General features: G+C 35.1%; 1 protein-coding gene across 1 annotated transcript; it reads right to left on the bottom strand.

Moving 5' to 3' along the window:
- Positions 1-1,307: 1,307 nt before the first annotated feature.
- On the bottom strand, positions 1,308-19,757 carry zdhhc21 (zinc finger DHHC-type palmitoyltransferase 21). Its single transcript, XM_059536006.1, has 9 exons — positions 19,619-19,757; positions 18,882-18,940; positions 18,029-18,225; positions 15,451-15,549; positions 14,101-14,212; positions 10,861-10,999; positions 8,937-9,053; positions 4,401-4,444; positions 1,308-3,550 (listed from the first exon to the last, which is right to left on the bottom strand). The coding sequence occupies exons 3-9, from the start codon at positions 18,180-18,182 to the stop codon at positions 3,421-3,423; spliced, it is 795 nt and encodes a 264-aa protein (XP_059391989.1). The 5' UTR covers positions 18,183-18,225; positions 18,882-18,940; positions 19,619-19,757; the 3' UTR covers positions 1,308-3,420.
- Between the last annotated feature and the right edge of the window lie 434 nt (positions 19,758-20,191).

The raw sequence follows: 20,191 nt of genomic DNA, 5'->3' as shown, positions 1-20,191 counted from the left end.
GACAGAAGCAGCCAGATGAATTCTGAAGAGTTTATACTGTCTGCCCAGATCCAGCCAAATGAAGCAAGGTTGACTGGACGGACAATGAACAATGACCCAAAACATAGAGCAAAAGCAACCCAGGAGTTTTTGAAGGTAAAAAATTTGAATATACTGCTTTAGCCAAATCAATCTCCTGATTCCAACCCATTGAGCATGCATTTCACTTGTTAAAGACAAAACTAAAGGCAGAGAGACCCAGAAACAAACAGCAACTGATGTCAGCTGCAGTAAAGGCCTGAGAAAGCAACACAAAAGAGGAAACCCAGTCTCTGGTGATGTCCATGAGATCCAGGCTTAAGACAGTCATTGTCTGCAAAGGATTCTCAACTAAATATTAAAAATTAACATTTTATTTATTTGTTCAATTATATTTAAGACCCTGAATATAGGGTGTCTGTTTATAAAAAAGGGTTGTAATTCCTAAGCATTTTATTTTATACTTTTGTTCAACCCCTTGAATTAAAGATTTAAGTCTGCAATTGAATGTCATCTTGATGGTATCATTTTAATAATATTCTGGTGGCATACAGAACCAAAATTATGAAAATTGTGTCAGTGTCCAAATATAGAACTGTATGAATACATACTGAAAACTGAGCATATCATATAAACAATGTTAAAATAAATTATAAAAACTTCAAAAAAATATTATACATTTATTAATTATAAATAATGCAAACTATTATGACAAAGCAATGTGAAATTTTATAATAAAAACTCCACAAAGGCTATAAAGCAAAATGGAAATGACAATTGCTCATGATATTTGAAATAAATGTTGAGCTTCATGCATTTTCACAAAAATTTTTTAAATTTTTTATTAAGAATTAAATGATCTTGTAAGAATGTGCAAAGCACTTTAAGAGACTTTCTAAATGTCAAAAAAAAAATCCCTGGGTTGAAGAAACAACCAACAATTTAGAATCTAATATGCGTATCAGTGGAAAAGGAACAAACATAAATAACTGCATGTAAAGCAGAACACCATTTATTTAAAAAAAAAATAAAACTGACATCATATTTTATATCTGATATACTTAAAATTCCAATGATTACAAAATAAACTTTGTAACTGAAACCAGAAATTAAGGAAATAGACAAACACCATAACTGATATATTTCAATCATAAACCTAAATAGGGTCATCATCCTCAACAGGACAGCAATTAGTAGTTTCCTATATTATAATATTCATGTGGATTCAAATAAAATAAAGTTTGAGAAATACCTGCGCATACAACTGACATATCTGCTAAAATAGTGAATAATTTCTAGCAGGTTTTATTGCTTTACAATGGACACAAACACACGTGAACATGGCCTGTATATCAACAGCTACAGTGAGTATACTGCTCTTTTATAAGCTCTCTAAATAACTGATATCATGTTAATATAAGGATATGAAAATTGTTCTGTAATGTTAGAAATATTAAATAAATATCATATGAGTAATGGAATCGATCCAATAGCCCCTGCACTGTACCCAGTGTTACATACTACACATCATGGTTTAGCAATATAAATAACAATAATAATAAACGGAGCAATTCCAATAGGGTCCTCACACTGCAGTGCCCGGGCCCTAATAAAATGTCTTGTATTTAAAATAAGCAAAAGAGCAAAGCTGCTACAACACTCAGAAATTAAAAATAACCACAGAAGATAGTAGTTTTTAATAACCAATTATTAGACCCTCGACCATAAATATCCCGATAAAGAATGATACATTTTTTAATGAAAATTATAACATGCCAAAAAAGACACAAAAGTTAAATGCATGAGATTCACTATAAATATTCAAGTATATATCAAGTATGAAGTGAATGTTGTCAGCTTGTAAGTGAAAAAAAACGAGTAACCATTTTATAAAAATTATTCAGGTGGAGAGTAACGCAAGACAAAATGAAAGCAGGAAATTAGTTTTGAATTAGTTTTTTTCTGTACCTCTAACCTTTTTAATGGAATGTCGACTACAGCTAGAATTAGGCTAGAAAGGGCTACCTGATCAACGCCAATGCTACTGTCAGAAGAAAATGTGTCAAAATTACATAGACCATAATTACCAAGCTTTACTCGATTACATTAACTCTTAGGCCTAGTGGACAAAACCCACAATTGCACAATTAACTATTCGTGCATATTATTGTGTAATAACTGTTTCATCTACAACGGCTTGTCAAGATAAATGTATAATATGAACCCAAATGTTCTTGTGGATCATTACAGTTACCTGAAAACACAGTAAAGTAAATCTGATCTAAAACCAAAGTCACAGTGGTGTATTTGTGCACCTAACAGAATTATTTTATTCAAACTGCATGTTTAGAGGCACTTCAGAAAATTTGTGATTTGCTGCTAGATTTTGGGGTTGATCTGAATCACATAGAAAAGTTAAAAAGGTAATTTAATAACCAAGCACTTATGTGACATTGTTGTGGAACCTTCGTTAAAATCTGGGCAAAAATCATTTAAAATGACATATAATGTTTTATCCATCCTTTTTAGTGAATACTTGAACTTTATAACATTTTATCTTTTTCCAAGCATCTTTTAAGGTAATATTATTGCAATATCCTTTTCAAATATGAAACTTGCATCAAGTATTATTATTAACATTGGTTTAATAGCTCCTCAAAAATCAAGTGAATTGAAGTTTATATAAAAAAAAAAAAAAATGTAATAAAAAAAGTTAAGTTCAAAACTTGTAGACTGTAAAAGGCACACAAACATTAATAAAGAAAAAAATAAAGTAAAAGTGATCAATCACATTAATAGTAGTCAAACGCTCAGCAGAGGCATTAGCAGTGCTTGATGAGTTATGCAGAATTATATGCATGATAGTGAAAGTTATTGTAAACTGTTTGTGTGTGTGTTCTTCAGCAGTGTCTTTTAGTCATGCCAGAGGTCACAACTCACCTCGAGAGCCATCAACCCTTGGTGCCATAAAACCAGACAATCTCCGCCCACTTGCATCCCTACTCGCATGAAAACCATTCACGTGATCCAGGCCTAGGGGAGTGGACTGGGCCGAGGTCTCAACAAATAAGGATTACCCAGGAGACAACCAAGCCCCACAATAAACTATTCCCTGTAATCCTATTTCAGTAGTAAATACAATCCTGACCCAGCATGTGCAGTCAAAACTGAAAAAAGAATATGTTTTTGACACCGTTCAACTACAACTGTATTCATTCTGTTTTAAAAGATATGTGCCAGATTATTCTCAAATGTTATGAAGAACCTGAAAAAGTCTGATCCTTTAGAGATACCAAGCTATTTTGGAGAGGATTTTGCTGAAGACAAGGGGTGGGGAGAGGGGTTGTCGGAGGGTGACCTTCCCCACTGGAGTGATGTGTGCATCTCTGTCAGTCTGTCTGTCTACACATGAGGGCGGGAGGTCAAGTTGAGCCTTAGAGGCTGTCTGCTCCTGAACGGCAGGAACCACAGGATCTTCCAGCGAGTGCCAAACACCTCAGCCATCGCTTGCTGCCACGACCGGCACGGTCCACTGGGGGCATAGAATAAATTAAAGTATGCATCTTAAGCTGATGCAAAATAATATCATATTTGAAATATGAATTATGCAGAGAACTGAAGAGCTTTAGGAGAGACCAAGTCTAGTTGTCACAACATTTCTCAGTGCAAGTTGATTTTTTTTTTTTTTTATCAAAATATATATGTTGTTTTAAAAGTCACACACCCTATACATTTTGGCTTTAAAAAAAGCTTTTGTGCAAAGTTAGTGCACTAGATTAAAGAAGGTTTACTGAACACAAGTTATGATGAATCCTGCTATTAAACAGTCTAACAGAAATTTTCCAGTTAATTTTCAACCATTTGTAAATACAGAACAATTGTAAATACAGAATAATATCAAACCACTTTTTTTAGCCATAAATGTTAATTTTGAACATTTTGAACCTGGTGTTTGACATTTACAATACCATTCAAAAGTCTGGAGTTAACAATTTTTTTTAGTAATATTGTGAAATAAGATTACATTTTAAAATGATGGTTTTCATTCATTTCAAGAAACACATTTTAAAACCGTTGTCCTGCTTACAACTTTTGTGGAATTTGCAAAAAAAAAAATATTCTCTGATGAACAAAGTTCAAAGTTCAGCATTTATTTGAAATGTCTTTAATATTTGAAATAATTAAATTAAATATAAATAAATAAATAACAGACAGAGACCAAACTTTTGAACAGTGCACATACAAAACCAAGATATGAATTTTGACTCATATTCAAGCTATGACAACTAGTCCCAGTCTCCATGTCTACATGTAATGACTGGGTAGAGGACATTACATTATTATTAAATGGCTGATATGATGCTGTAAGTTTTGATACTTACATGTCTTCCAGTAAGTGGGACATCTTCTCTATAGTAGTTGTGTCCTGTTGTTGAAAACAATGAAAGATATTGCTTTGTATCACCACTGAACTATGAACATGTCATTTCTTATAAATTTAGGAGACAATACAGCGACAACTCATGAAATTATTTATGACAGCAAGCCAGTGGATTCAAGGGGGTGAATTGGATCGGTTTTTGATCTTTCCCACGCTGGGAGTGAAAACTGCAATAGTATACACTGAGACAAAAGAGAGACAGTGAAGCCGACAGCAGCAACACTCCCTTGGTGCCCTCCTCACCTTGCCAAGTTGGCACAGGGGCAAAAGGGCATCTGCCTGCGGACAATGGGACCGCGTGCATAGGGATGCTAAAATCCCCCCTGCTTGCCAGGTGAAGAGACGCGGCAAAGAGAAAAAACAAAATCTGAATATGTAAATAAGGTAGGATTAACAGAGGCGAGACTGAAGGGCCTGTTTGTGTGAAAAATGGTGGACGTGTGACTGACAGTGGCTTTCTAGAACAATAGGTGCTTTGTGTGTGATACACAAGACAAATACATAAAACGTCTATTCCCAAAGCCATAAGACATTATGTAAGAAGTCAGACTTAAACTGTTGAAGTCGATGACTGAAGTCAGATTCACATTGTGAACTGCTAGAGGACACACTCTTGGCCTGGAGCAGCCAGTGTCATGCCAACTGGACCTGGCTGCTGTTCAGGCTGATCTGATCTGGGCTCAGAGAGCATGCGTGAGGAAAAGATCTTTGCAGGGATCAATGGTTAAGTCTGCTTCCTCACTTGCTATGACTGGCACGAGGCTACGCGCTAACCACCCTGTCAGACGCTAAATCTTCTAAGACATCACAACACAGGATAGATGGGAGAAGGTGTCGCTTGTGTGTTAAGGCACTGCAAGGGACTTTTCCAGCCTTCGGATAAGGAGATGGCTTTAAGGCAGGACAGGACACAAGATTAGACAGCTTAACATGGACTTTTTGCAACACAAGATTAGCGTTGTCTAAGGAAGTCTTCTGTAGGAATGGTTAGTGTCAAAGGTCATCTCAAAGAATGGCTGTGCACAGCTTGTGTAATATCTAATGAGTAAACTATTATGTTTACAGTTGTTGGAAATACACAAATGAGCACCTGTAGGAAGACTCAATTGTCTAGAGGGTTTGGAATGAGGTTAGAATTGGGTGAAGTGAACCAAAGTAAGTGTTGTTTCATTTAATGGTTGGACATTTGTACTGAGAAGATGGAAGACCCTCATATTCAAATCACAGAGGATAGGATGTGAACTGAGACGTGTTCTTCCACACTTCCACAGCATATGGTGGACGGGTGGGGGTCAAGTGAACATGACTGGGAACCAGAGAATAAGATTAAGGGGAGGTGTATGCTTTTTAAAGGGCTGCACTTTTTACCGAATTTAACTAGGTCACTACTAATCCTCTTTGCCCTGGCTATCACATGAAGTCATCAGTTAAAGGATCAGAGTTAAACATGATTATCTCGCTCTCCCCAATCATAGCCATGTTTCAGGCCTAATCAGAGGAAGGATGGAGGACATAACAGAAGTAGAAGAAAAGAATGAAATACTGTACTTGTTCTTTTAGCCAAACAGGCCGTTGTTGTTGTGATGGCCAGCCCTTTGGTTTTTACATTACATTGAAGGAATAGTTCACCCAAAAATGCTGTCATCAATTATTCATCCTCACGCTGCTCCATACCCTTAAGACTTCTTAGTAACACCTTATGGTGAGTATATACTTATTTAATCATTACTTATTTACAAATAACTCATATTATATAAATTGTAGTCTTTACATTGTTAATACATTAATGGCACAGTTCACCCAAAAATTACAATTTGATGTTTATCTGCTTACCCCCAGGGCATCCAAGATGTAGGCGACTTTGTTTCTTAAGTAGAACACAAAGTTTTTTAGCTCAAACCGTTGCAGTCTATCAGTCTTATAATGTAAGTGGATGGGAATCACAGCTAAAACGTACAATAAAAAAAACATACACAAACAAAACCAAATTAAACTCTGCAACTTGTGACAACACACACATGATGTGTAAAGACACAAAATGATCGTTCTGTGCAAGAAACTGAACAGTATTTATATAGTTTTACCTCTGACCAGTGTTTGGAATAACGGCGTTTAAAAGAACGGCGTTAGGTAACGACGTTATTTTTTCAGTAACGGGGTAATCTAACTAATTACTTTCCCATCGTTACAACGGCGTTAACGTTACCGAACATTAAATGCAGTGCGTTACTATGCATTGATTTAATATGCAATCCGAACGCAACCCTGGCTCACACAGCGAGTGAGCAGGTGGGTTAATAACGAGATAAGCGATTATGATTGGCTAAGGCAGAGTCATGTGTTTCATGGTAGCCAATCAGAGCCAGTGTTTTTACACACACGCGCCAGTGGCGCCAAACACACACACAGTCACACACACGCAACAGCTACACAGAGATTCGCAGCAGCAGCAGCAGAAATGGCGAGTCAGGAGCAATCCGATGAAAAGTTGGCATTTTCAAGGTGGAGATATAAGCACTACTTCAAATTCATTGTAGTCAAAGGCAAGAATGTGCATGTAATGTGTGACACACGCATCTACAAAGCTAGTGGCCAAAAACACTTTTCTTACAAAGAGTGCAGGATAAAACTCTTGCTGTCTGTTGACGTGCAATAAATCTCGAAAGTTATGTACGAACACCTGTCTGTTCTACTTATTTCAACTGACTTATGAAAACTGCTAAAAAAAAAAAAAAAAAATTCTTTGACATTTTTTTTTTAAATAGTTACTTTCCCTGGTAACGAGTTACTTTTATTATAGAGTAATTCAGTTACTAACTCAGTTACTTTTTGGAACAAGTAGTGAGTAACTATAACTAATTACTTTTTTAAAGTAACGTTCCCAACAGTGCCTCTGACACATGCAATGTCCCAACTGTTAGAACTCTCCTGAGCACGTTCTCAAGCATACTGTTCAGTTTCATGCACAGATCAATCGTGATAAGCCGCATGGTTTAATTTGGTTTATGTATGTTTTTTTATTTATTTATTGTATGTTTTAGCCGTGTTTCCCATCCACTTACATTAAAAGACTGATAGACTGCAACGATTTCAATTAAAAATCTTAGTTTGTGTTCTACTGAAGAAAAAAAAAAGTCACCTACATCTTGGATGCCCTGGGGGTAAGCAGATAAACATCAAACTTTAATTTTTGGGTGAACTATCCCTTTAATAGGCTAATTTAAATAAAACAGTATAGTTTCTCATTCATTGTCCCTTTAATTTACAAATTATTATTTTTATTGATGATTTACTGATAACTGAAGCATTTTAATGTGATCTCAGGAGCATTTATATATATTTTATCTAACATATATTTACATACATTTGCAGAGACACAAAAACACAATAACTGACATAACTACTTATGACTGTACATTTGAATTTTTCATTCATTAAAAAGTGGTTATGTTTAAGGAATATGGTGGTTCATAAAAACATTAAGTCTTTACTTGTAAAGAAACTTAATGTTCATGTGTAGGTTTCTAACATTTCAGGAATGCAATTAATGTCTAATAAAGGTAAGTTATTGCCATTTATTTAGTATTTTCTGTGACCTAATCTAAAGTAAGAACAATTTGCTCCTTGTAACTATAGCTCACATTCTGTCATTAACACTGTTAGCACTGTTAACACTTGATAATAAAACACTTTAATCTTTACATGTGAGCTAATTAAGCAATAATAATTTGTAAACTATTTTGACAATGAATAAAGAACTCACTTTTTGCCCATAACATGAACTTATTAATGTATAGACAACCTTTTATAAACTGTGTATTCACTATGAACTACTAGTTTGCAAATTAAGTGTCTTGTTACTGTATACTTACGTAGTGTTACTAAGTCGGTTACCCCAAAACGCCATTGATCAAAGCACATACATAAAACTCATCATAACTGTGAAACACAGAAACTCAACCATACTTGCATGACAGGTCAGAGCAAATCTCACTGCATGTCAAGCAATCTTGTTCAAACTTTTGTTTACCATTTATCATCTGCTTTATTTATGACCTCTGATCAATGTTTAAATGTAAATAAAATTTAATTGAAAATTAAATCCAAAACATTATTTAAATAAATATAAGGCAATAATTTCTTTTCAGAACACCTGGATTTGAAACTGCTAGATATCAAAAATTCAGTATGTGAGTAATTACCAAAATGATGCAGTCTCTTCTGGTGGGACTTTTAAAGGCGAACATTTTATGAATACATCAAACCTTAATGTTCTTAAACTGTTTCTACAAAAAAGTAAAATAAAAACACTTAAGACTGTAATTATCTACAAAAAGCATTAAAGTAGTCCGAGTAGAGTTGCCACACAAGATGACGAATCTCACCAGAGCAAGTACAAGTAATCTCCATGACCAAGTCAGTTAAAGCTGCCAAGATGACAAACTCATTTACTTAAAGAAAAAAAGAAAAAACTTACTGCAAGGATTCCTTTGACTTGTGTGTAGAAAAGGCTGCTCATCCCACCAAACATGATCAGCCCCATGAAACAAGACCCACGTAGAAGAGCCAATTCATGAAGTACCGCAAAATCTGCCTAAAAAGACATGTTACACATGTGTTATAAATGCTCATGGACAAAAGAGACTATTTCCAAGTTAAATCGTTATGCTACGCATGCACAAAGAGGATTTTTGCACTGCAGGCAGTTATGGGAAGCGATATGACATATTTTGCTTTTACTGCTGAAGGCTTTTCTGTGTCTATTACACTAAACACATAGAAACACACACAAATACACAAAATCCACAGTATTTAGCTTCTTGTGGGAAAGCTTTTCCAAGAGATAACGTCACTATCTCTCCCATACAGCCGTTTCTGTGCCCATACTGCATCTCTCGCTTCTCAGCTGCATTTGTTTACTCACACACAATGCTCCACAGAATAAACAAAAACAGGAAATTGAGCATTATGGGCTTTTATTTGCAGGCGGTCTGCCGTTGCCATGATGGCTCAGCTGTTCAGCTGCATTCAAGTTGGAATGATGCTCCTTTGAATTTAAATGCTCTGACAGAAAATACACAACAACATTCCTGATTCTCGTGACATGCAACAAAACAAGTCCCATAACTTTACCTGCCATTCGTTTGTAAAATAGCCACTCTGAAATTTATCAGAGATGATCACCTGTTCTTAATAAAAATGTATAACTTCTTTTGATTTCATCTAAAAAATTCTCTCTCACTACCTCAATGCCACTACAACTCTAAAATATAAGATTAAAGATTAAAAACTGTAACTTAGGAAAAACAGAAATATAGATATTCATCCTTAAACACTAACATTAAAAACAAATTCACTACTATGTTTTGACAGCAAGAAGACAGTCTGGCAGCCGTCTCTACTTTTAGTCAATCCAGACTTTACCCTGAAGGTCTTATTTCCATACGTCATCTGCTTTAGTTCATAAAGGTCACACATGTTCCTGTTGTTATATTTATATTTCTCGGTCTTGTGTAACAACTATGCACATTCCAAGCATTTCCAATCAATTTTTATTATCAGTCTGTAAAATATTACATAGCAAATTATGGCTATAAAACATGCAATAAAACCGAAAGCTTGGGGAATTTGCTGTTTGCAGGTGTGTTTTGGATGAAGTGATATGGCATCAGACCAGTATAACTGATCAATGCATGCAAATACAACTTGTATTAAGTTTCTCTCATTCTAAGTAACAGCTTATTCTGTACTTAACAGTAAAGCTGATGCCACCTGCAGGTCCCTAATCGCAGTTAAGTGCTGCAAATCTAATGTTAATCATCTACCTCCATTGAGAAGATTCTACTGAACCACAGAATAATAAAATTGGCTAAATGAAAAAAGGCATACTACCATATAATATGTCTGCATAGCAGTATACATCTAATAAAATGTTATACCTATTGTACTGTATCCCACAATGCAATGCTCCTGACTTGACCATACAGATCAAATGTTATGAATGAACTTAAAAAAATAATTTCCAACTTGATTGTCTTGTGGTATTAATTGTAATCATAACCATTCAAATAATAAGTAAACATGTAAAACGTAACTGAAAAGTACCATGCTATTACTATGCCAGACACATAAAACATAAAAAAAGCTTTTTCATGGGTTTTACCATATCATGGCCCATATGTACTATGTTTGCCTAAAAAAATGTGTGCACTGAAGTTGAGGCCCACCCACATGTCAAGTGTACTTTAAAACCACTGATCTATAATAGTCATTATATAGAGAGATAGAGAGAGATCAGTGTTTAAAACTATAAAAACTGTGATTTCAAACTATAAATGTTACAGTGACTTTAAGCACTTGAGCAGTATAAATGGAGGTACGTAAATGAAAGACCGTCTTACCCGGTCCACCGAGGACAGAGGCTGGAAGTAGTAGTACTCGCAGAAGTCCAACACCAGAGTGTAGAGACTCAGAACCTGAGTGTAAAAACACAGCTGCAAAAAGAGCCAGTGGTTATCCTCCCCAACACAGTTATTAATCCTGCATAGACAGAGAGAAAAGAAACAGAGACATTTTTCAGGCATTTTTAATAAAGTGTACGGTAATAAGCGAAAAGCATTACTGTAATACCTAAACTAACATAAAAGTGAAAGAAAAATCTATTATAAAGCCTAGTGAAGACCATGCAACAAACCTGCTCTAAAGCAGCATCCTAAACAACAACAAAACTCAAATTACTATTTTGAAGCACTTTAAATAGTTAGGAACTCCACAAAGCACACAAGTAGTGCTCCGCACAGGAAACTTGACTTAATTTGACAACCGATTTTTTTATGTTATAGGTTAATGTAGCAAATGAAAATTGTTCAAATGACCAAAAATATTTTGAGACAAAGGTTCATGCTTTTTAATGATTTTCCGTTTTGTTCAAGGTAATTAAAGTAAATGTTTTTTAACATAAGAATATGAAGAAGTATGGTACTCTGAGTGAAATTAACCCCTATGGTTGGCGCTAAAGGGACAGTAAGTAATGTTATACGTATATACGCACACACAGATTTACTATATATATATATATATATATATATTAGTGCTGTCAAATGATTAATAGTATCCAAAATAAGTTTTTGTTTCACTAATATATGTATATGTACTGAGTATATTTGTTATTATATAGAAATACACACATATGCATGTGTATATTTCAGAAACATTTGTTATTTAAAAAAAAATCCATATTTATATTATAAATTAAATTAATATATAGACGGTAAATACATGTAAATATTTTCAAAATGTATACTGTGTGTGTATTTACATATACAGACGTGGCCAAAAGTTTTGATAATTACATTCTTTTTCAGGACCTCTGCAATTCGACTGGGCATGCTCTCAATCAACTTCTGGGCCAAATCCTGACTGATAGCAACCCATTCTTTCATAATCACTTCTTGGAGTTTGTCAGAATTAGTGGGTTTTTGTTTGTCCACCCGCCTCTTGAGGATTGACCACAAGTTCTCAATGGGATTAAGATCTGGGGAGTTTCCAGGCCATGGACCCAAAATTTCAACATTCTGGTCCCCGAGCCACTTAGTTATCACTTTTGCCTTATGGCACGGTGCTCCATCGTGCTGGAAAATGCATTGTTCTTCATTGTTCTTCTTTGGAGAGAAGTGGCTTCTTTGCTGCCCTTCTTGACACCAGGCCATCTTCCAAAAGTCTTCGCCTCACTGTGCGTGCAGATGCACTCACACCTGCCTGCTGCCATTCCTGAGCAAGCTCTGCACTGGTGGCACTCCGATCCCGCAGCTGAATCCTCTTTAGGAGACGATCCTGGCACTTACCGGACTTTCTTGGACGCCCTGAAGCCTTCTTTACAAGAATTGAACCTCTTTCCTTGAAGTTCTTGATGATCCTATAAATTGTTGATTTAGGTGCAATCTTAGTAGCCACAATATCCTTGCCTGTGAAGCCATTTTTATGCAACGCAATGATGGCTGCACGCGTTTCTTTGCAGGTCACCATGGTTAACAATGGAAGAACAATGATTTCAAGCATCACCCTCCTTTTAACATGTCAAGTCTGCCATTCTAACCCAATCAGCCTGACATAATGATCTCCAGCTTTGTGCTCGTCAACATTCTCACCTGAGTTTACAAGATGATTACTGAAATGATCTCAGCAGGTCCTTTAATGACAGCAATGAAATGCATTGTTAAGGTTTTTTTGGGATTAAGTTAATTTTCATGGCAAAGAAGGACTATGCAATTCATCTGATCACTCTTCATAACATTCTGGAGTATATGCAAATTGCTATTATAAAAACTTAAGCAGCAACTTTTCCAATTTCCAATATTTATGTAATTCTCAAAACTTTTGGCCACGACTGTACATAATAAATATACACAAACACACATTTATTATGCAAATGAAATCTTATTTTGGATGCAGTTAGTTAATTCAATTTATTGATTAATTGTTTTACAGCACTAATTATATATATATATATATATATATATATATATATATATATATATATATATATATATATATATATATATATATATATATATATATATATTTTATTGAAAACTGATGGAGCAACATTTTGTGTAAATTTTGGTAAATCATATAAATGAGAAGTGGGGGTTGTATTTTCTAAATAGGGCATTTGCCCCATGCGGATTAATCTTTTGCCGCGATTATCACATTAATTATTGTCCCTTTAGCCCCTACATTTGGGGTGCTGTTCATCCCGAATATCATACTTGTACATGATATTCAGTTATTAAAAGGTTTGATTTAATTACCTTGACCAAAGCAATCATACAGTTATTATTAGTATGTATTTTTGTCTCTGTATGATATTCAACAGCAACTGTTTGGTTACCCATATTCTTCAAAATATCTTATTTTGTATTAAGCAGAAATTCCTATATGTTTAAAACAACTTGAGGGTGAGTAAAAGAACAGAATTGCCATTTTTGGGTGAACTATCCCTTTAAGACAGATCACGCCACAGGAAGAAGCACCAGAATAAAGAACACAAGAGAAGAGAAAAAGGGCAGAGAGGGCCAAAAGAGAGAGCAGGATGAACTGTTAGTAAAACGAATACAGAAAATGATCCGGCCACGTTTTTTTCCTCCTTTTCCCTCTGCTATTACAGGCGATGACAGGGAGTCACGATTTGCTGAGTCCGGACAGATAGCAGCCTTCTTCAGCTGTACTGTAGGGCTGGACTTAACACAGGCTTCTCTGGTCACTTGATATCGCCTCTCCCTCTGTTTTACCTCTCTACAGAGACTTCATTAAACTTCCTCTATATAAAACCCACCAGGAATGTAAAGCTGTCTGGGGTACAGGGTCTTTTAAGGTTATACTGTGAACTTGGGTCAACAGGCCAGATTTCAGTTTGGATCCTAAGCCACTGTAAAAATCTCAACATGTCTCACACAGAGATAACAAGCATCAGAGCACCAGTAATAAAATGCACTATTTTTTTTTTGGTCACTTAATAAATAAGTTATTTGTGTTTTTACATGCACAAAATATAGATACAGAACTTTTTTAAAGACTACTGTGCTTCAAACAAAAGCTTGCAGTAGTGTATTGACTTTATTATTTCTTGTTAAAAGTTTTACCAGGGACAGTGATGGTCCATGCGGCGGACACAGTGGCCACAGCGGCTGCAGTGGTGTGACCTCTTTGGCCTCATCATGTTGCATTTATTGCACAGTTCCCAGTTTTCTCTCTCTGAAATTATAAGAAAATTACTGTAGAATAAATCTCAACTCATTTGCAGCGAAGCTACAAAAAAAGCTACAAAACTGTAACAAAAAAGGTCTTTGCTGCCATCTAGTGGTACTCATAAAAAAATTTTGTTGTTCAGAAACTATTTTAGTCTCATACAAGTTCAGGACAAATGACTGTATAATTGCTCATCCATGTGAACAATGACATGCCTTAAAGTTGAAAACTGCTAAAATAATTAAATATGACTAGTTTTAAGCAGGTTTCCTAAACACTGTTTTTCTACTATTGATCAAATAGCGAGTCCCGGGCTGATGGGAAGCTTAATTATACCAAGTATTTGCACTTTTCAGGAAAAGCAACCTATGAAAAGTTACTTACAGCTGTCTCTACAAACAGCTGCCAATGTGTGCTACATAGTGTTCACAAATTACTATCACCAGACAATGTTACTCTCAGCATTACTATTTTGCACCTGTGCACCAAAACATGCAAGCCTATATTCTGTAACATAAATTTATATTGCATTAATCAGAAATGTTGTCATAAACTGGAACATTAATAAATATAATAAATATTATAGTGTTCCTGTAGCTCAATTGGTAGAGCATTGTGCTATCAAGTGAAAGGTTGGGGGTTCAATTCCCCGGGAACACATGATAGGTAAAAACTGACAGCCTAAATGCACTGTAAGTCACTTTGGATAAAAGGGTCTGCTAAATGCATAAATTTAATTAAATTTTTAATTTAAATATTAGTATTGTCATTTTCTTATTTTCAAATCTCTCATTTTGACAGATAAATGTTGTATATCCCTGCTTTAGATTTTTTTTTTTTCTAAAGGGATTTAAGTCTGTTAAATTCACAAATGTACCAGACTACACGGTCCATTGAATCACTTGTACATTACTATAACATTCTGTCTAACATACTAAGCGAAGGTATTAAGACTCAATGGTATACTGCCCTCATCTGGTTAGTAAGTGGAACTTCATTAAGTATGGTAAAATTTGGTCTATGACTTCACACTTAGCAAGGCCACACTTATTAATAAATCCTTTAACATGTGCTAAAAAAATTATTTACTACATTATAGTAGTATGAGAAGTATAGAAGGGTCCTATAAGGTGGATGAGAATAGTTCAGACACAGACTGTGGATAAATAACATACAAGAATTGGTACAATTCTTAGAAAGAAACGAAACAAAACTGAGATATGTTTGAGCGTTAGGTTTCATACCTGCGAGAGGAATTTTGGGGTCCTGAGCAAGTTTTCCGGGGTCAGCGGTGGAAGCCCTGAATAATGCTGAGACGCACAGAAGTGATGCTAGATAGTAAACTTGAGAAAGAGAAGGAGAGAAATTTTTACATTTATCACAAAAGTCACTATAACCAAAAAAATAAACTATTTCAAACAGAAGCAGGACACCTAATTCTGAAGTGATCTAATCTTAGTTTTTGTAAGATTTTACATTGTTACAAAGGATTTATATTCCAAATAAGTGCTTTCTGTTCAAAGAATCCTTAAAAATGTTTCATGGTTTCCACTAAAATTTTAAGCAGAACTGCTTTCCAAAAAAAAAAAAAAAAAAATACTCCTTTTTTGATTTGCCTGCTTTCTTGCTCACTCATAAATCACTGAGGTGGCACATTTAATAGTATTTATAGCAAACTGATGTCGAGGGTGAGGTAATCCAAACAAAGTAAAGTAAAGTAAAGTAATCATACAAAACAAATGAATATATACCAAGTGGAAACAGTAAAGGCATTTCGGCTCTGACAGCTCTTGGCTGAATCACCAAAAATCACCTTGGAAACAGAGCTTCTCTCTCACATTCACTCATTTAGAGATATTGTGTATATATATCAATTGTCCTTCTTTCTTAAATCTATCTTTATATTAAATCATGCTTAGCCTTGTCTGTTTAGCATTTATTTACTAACTTGCCAACTTTGCCATTTACAAAGGAACAAAGCATAAAGGGGTAGACATACTACATTTTTCATACCACTGACTTCCCTTGAATGTGGGAAACAGGAAACGCAAGCTCATGCATTCCAAAGTTCAAGTTTGGTAAACTCTGACCTGCAAATTTATCACATGAAGATGTGTGACCAATAGAAGATTGGTGTCTCACAGCCTGGTCTCTTAACTGAATTAAAACAATGTAAACTTTAAATCGGCAGTATTGCAGTAAAGTTTTTACATTTCATGTGTATGTTAATTAGTCCTGTCAAAACGATTCATCGCAATTAAGCGCATCCCAAATAAAAGTGTTTACATCAGTGGTTCCCAAACTGGGGTGCACAGATCGACCAGCAGGGGTGTGCGAAAGAATGCTTTTGATGATCTGTCTGCATTTTTTTGAGGGATCAAGTGAAAGAGAACTTCAGTTGCCTGACTGGATAACTAATCTAATCTAATTAAAACACTGAATTAGGGAAGCACCAAATTTTCAGCGAAAATGATTCTGATTTTATTACACTTGGTGTAAATGGCAATTCATAATGGATAATCAATTGTTACAAGGTCATGGCAGTTGAGACTCATGTGAGAATGAACACAACTGCACACAGAAGAAACATACTGCAGTAAAAAAAAAGTTATTTAAATTATTTAACATGGCACGACTAAGAGAGTGCAGTTTTCCCCGAAAATCAGTACAACTGTAAGATCAGAATTGATTTTAAACAAAAAAAAAGAAAAGAACTTCAAACGAATAGGTAATATTAAGTGACTTATGGCATATATTTTAGTACAGTAATGTCAATGTGACTGTTTTAGCTTGATTCGTTTAACGAAAATAGTTCCAAACAAACTTAGCAGCAGAATTGTCACGCCTCTCTGAGCAACACACAGCGGTGTTTCGTTACTGAATTAATCATTCGAGGCAATGATTCGGTGGTCCATTCATAAAGATTAATTCTAGAATGAATCAGCCATCTGAAGGAATCGCTTGAATGCCTTAATGACTCACTCATTAAGACATACACTTGCTGCCACCTGCTGGCGGGTTACTTTCAAAATTAAAAGTTATAAAAAAAAAAAAAGTAAAAAAAAAATGATGTAAACACCAAGCTCACCGGATTATTTTTGCTGTTGTAATATGGCAGTGTGATTGCATTCATGCTACATTTCAGCTTCATTAAACTGTCTGTGTAAACGCATCTAAATGCCACTTCAACTGTGTCTGTTTCTCCAGCAGTGGAAAAATTGGTTTAATACTGATTTCATTTGATTAGTAACAGCCCTACAACCACTGGTTGTAAATATCTACATGTAAATATTTTCAAATATACATATATACTGTATGAGTGTGTATTTATATATACATAATAAATCTACACGGTAAAACACATTATATAAACAAAAGCTTTTATTCTAGCACTAATTTTAAGTTAAATTCAGGTTTTTTTTTAAAGGCTCTGCATACAACCTTTGCATTGTCCATAAAAGTTTTGCATGCTCAAAGTCTAGTGTAACCACAGCCTAAACATTTAACACTATTCTCTTGTTGTCTAATATTTCCTTTATAAATGTAAATTAAGTTTCTCTTATGCTCACACAGTGTCAGGTTTGTAATTAGTTCTGAACTGTTGATGTGTCGGGATATAAAAAACCTGTCCTGCTACTCTGCTTACTCTCACAGTGAACAAGACCTCGTTATCTCAATGCTCTGCTCTAATCTAAGAAGAATTCACGTTTTAACCGACTCATTTAAAGCTTGTCCCCCATGATCTGCACAAACCAGATTTTAGAACAATAAGATTTCAGATAACAGGGACTGGTTTCAGTAGGACATGGTCATAGAACTTACAGGCCACAACTGCAGCAGGTATGTGTCCCTCTGCATAATGTGGCAATAGCACTAGTTTGGGTATCAGGAAGCTGTTATAGAGCCAGACAAACAGCACCATGCTAATGCAGAACCAGCCCATGGGGTCCACCACAAAATGCAGTCTTAGCTTCATCCTTCCAGATAGTATATGTGCCAGGATAACCAAAGCAGCTCCTGATAACAGACAGAATGCAGAGTTTGGATCAATGGTAGCCAAAAGTACCCTTTAATATGGAACATATTGATTTGTTCAAGGCCAAAAAAGGACATGAAAAATTAACCAGTGTATACAATAATGTCTTCACAAGTACATCCATTAAATGAAGCAAGTCAACAGTGTGGTTCAGAAGTCTAAGACCTTACTGAGTTCATGCAGTTCAGGAGATATCAAACAATAAGACATTCTGAAATGCACAATATTTTAATAAATAAATAAATACATTTTTATCCTAATAATATATTTAAGAATAAGGTATTGGAAGTACTTTCACAAATGGTCTTAGACTTTTGGATCTTACTGTATATGAATATCACATCAAAAATATCCAATCAATATGCTCATTACAACACAGATTGCGGGGTTAAAAAATATTGATAATATAAAAAATACTGAAAATTATAAAGTGGGACACTTTCTGATATTTTGTCAGTGGTATAGTTTTAATATATTGTCCAAATGTTTAAATCAATGTAGAATTAACTCACTGTGCTGATTTTTTAGAAATGGATAGTTGTATGCATAATGTTAGATGATGCTTAAGGGTCTCAGTATTATAAAATCTTGCATAAGAAGGAAGTGTATGGATGAAGCTTTACATGAACCAGTAGTACCTTTTAATGATGTCAGTCCACAGAAAGCAGCAGCATCACAGTGGCCCTAGACATGACAACCTAAAACACACAAAACAAAACAAAACTATTTTATCAGTAAGCCTATGTGTGTCAGATATGTTGTCTGTAGTTTTGCACACACACAAAAGAAAAACAAATCCTGTCAACTCACAAAAAGAGTGATCTTGAAATAGTTAGATCAAGAATGAGTTCGGTTTTCTGCTGATTTTCAGTTAAAGTGACGAATGAGGTCAAAAGAGAGACACCTACTGGACTACACTGGCTTTGTTGCACACGCCCATGTATTTAAACTGATCTTGCGAAATATTTGAGCAATGCTAAAAGGCACAAAAATAATAAATGAATGTATAAAAATAAATGATTACATTGTTGGGATTTCTCCTCTAAACGGCACTTCCCTGCAGCAGAAATGGACTGACAGTTCTCCTTATGTTGTGAGAACAGACAGTTTAAGAACAAATAAATTCAATTCACAAAACACATAGTCACAAAGTCACATCTAATAAAATAACTAATGTAAACATGTTCTAATTTTAGGGCATCTCTGCCCTCTTCATGCCTAATGTTACTCATCCTATAAATATGTCCTGGCGGTGGCTCATGATGAGTGAAGCCCACGAGGATGATACACAGCCGAATAAAGACCTGGTAAACAAACCCAAACCTGCGAAAAAAGAATATGAATATATCAGATTACCGAAGCATAATAATACTCACAGATTTTTTCACACGGTGTTTTCTCAGTTGGGTGTCGTGGGTTTAGCGTCTGATTCTACGATTGAAAGATATCAGCTCTTCCTGACTGTGATTGTACGGAAGCCGCGAAGTGCGGAACTCTTTTTGTGGGCAGTGCCACCGAACTGTCAAAATGGCTCACGAGCATAGACAGTAAAAGAAATGGCTCACGAGCGGAGAAGGGTCTGGCTCATAGACTTGCACTTGCACTCAGACTTGCATTCTCAGACTTGCACTCTCAGACACTTGTGCTTCCGCTAGCGACGTCACTTGCAGTCTTTATTATTTTTTTTATTATGTTCTATTTATTTATAACTTTTTGTTTGAATCTCTCAACATTTTACAACAGTAGCCAGGTGGTGAAGACTTTTTTTTTTTATTGAAAACAAAATTATACATACAACCAAGGCAACTGTATTCCTTCTACAGGACTTAAAAATATCGAATGAAAGGCTCAACACAATTTAACCAAAGAATTACTTTAAAAAAAGAAAGAAAAAAAAACACTAAATCATATCTTACATCTCAGTTAGTGTCAGATAATTAAATTAAAGA

Source organism: Carassius carassius, chromosome 3 (assembly GCF_963082965.1).
Source record: "Carassius carassius chromosome 3, fCarCar2.1, whole genome shotgun sequence".
Lineage (NCBI taxonomy): Eukaryota > Metazoa > Chordata > Actinopteri > Cypriniformes > Cyprinidae > Carassius > Carassius carassius.
The sequence above is the reverse complement of the archived record's forward strand: the minus strand, read 5'-3'. Positions and strand labels throughout refer to the sequence as shown.

Excerpts from the sequence above, each read along its gene's own strand:
- zdhhc21 (XM_059536006.1), bottom strand. The coding sequence starts at position 18,182 with ATGAAGCTAAGACTGCATTTTGTGGTGGACCCCATGGGCTGGTTCTGC. Across the intron at positions 15,550-18,028 it reads ACCTGCTGCAGTTGTGGCCT|TTTACTATCTAGCATCACTT; the intron begins GTAAGTTCTATG and ends CTCTTTCTCAAG. Across the intron at positions 4,445-8,936 it reads AAGTCAAAGGAATCCTTGCA|GACACAACTACTATAGAGAA; the intron begins GTAAGTTTTTTC and ends TTTCAACAACAG.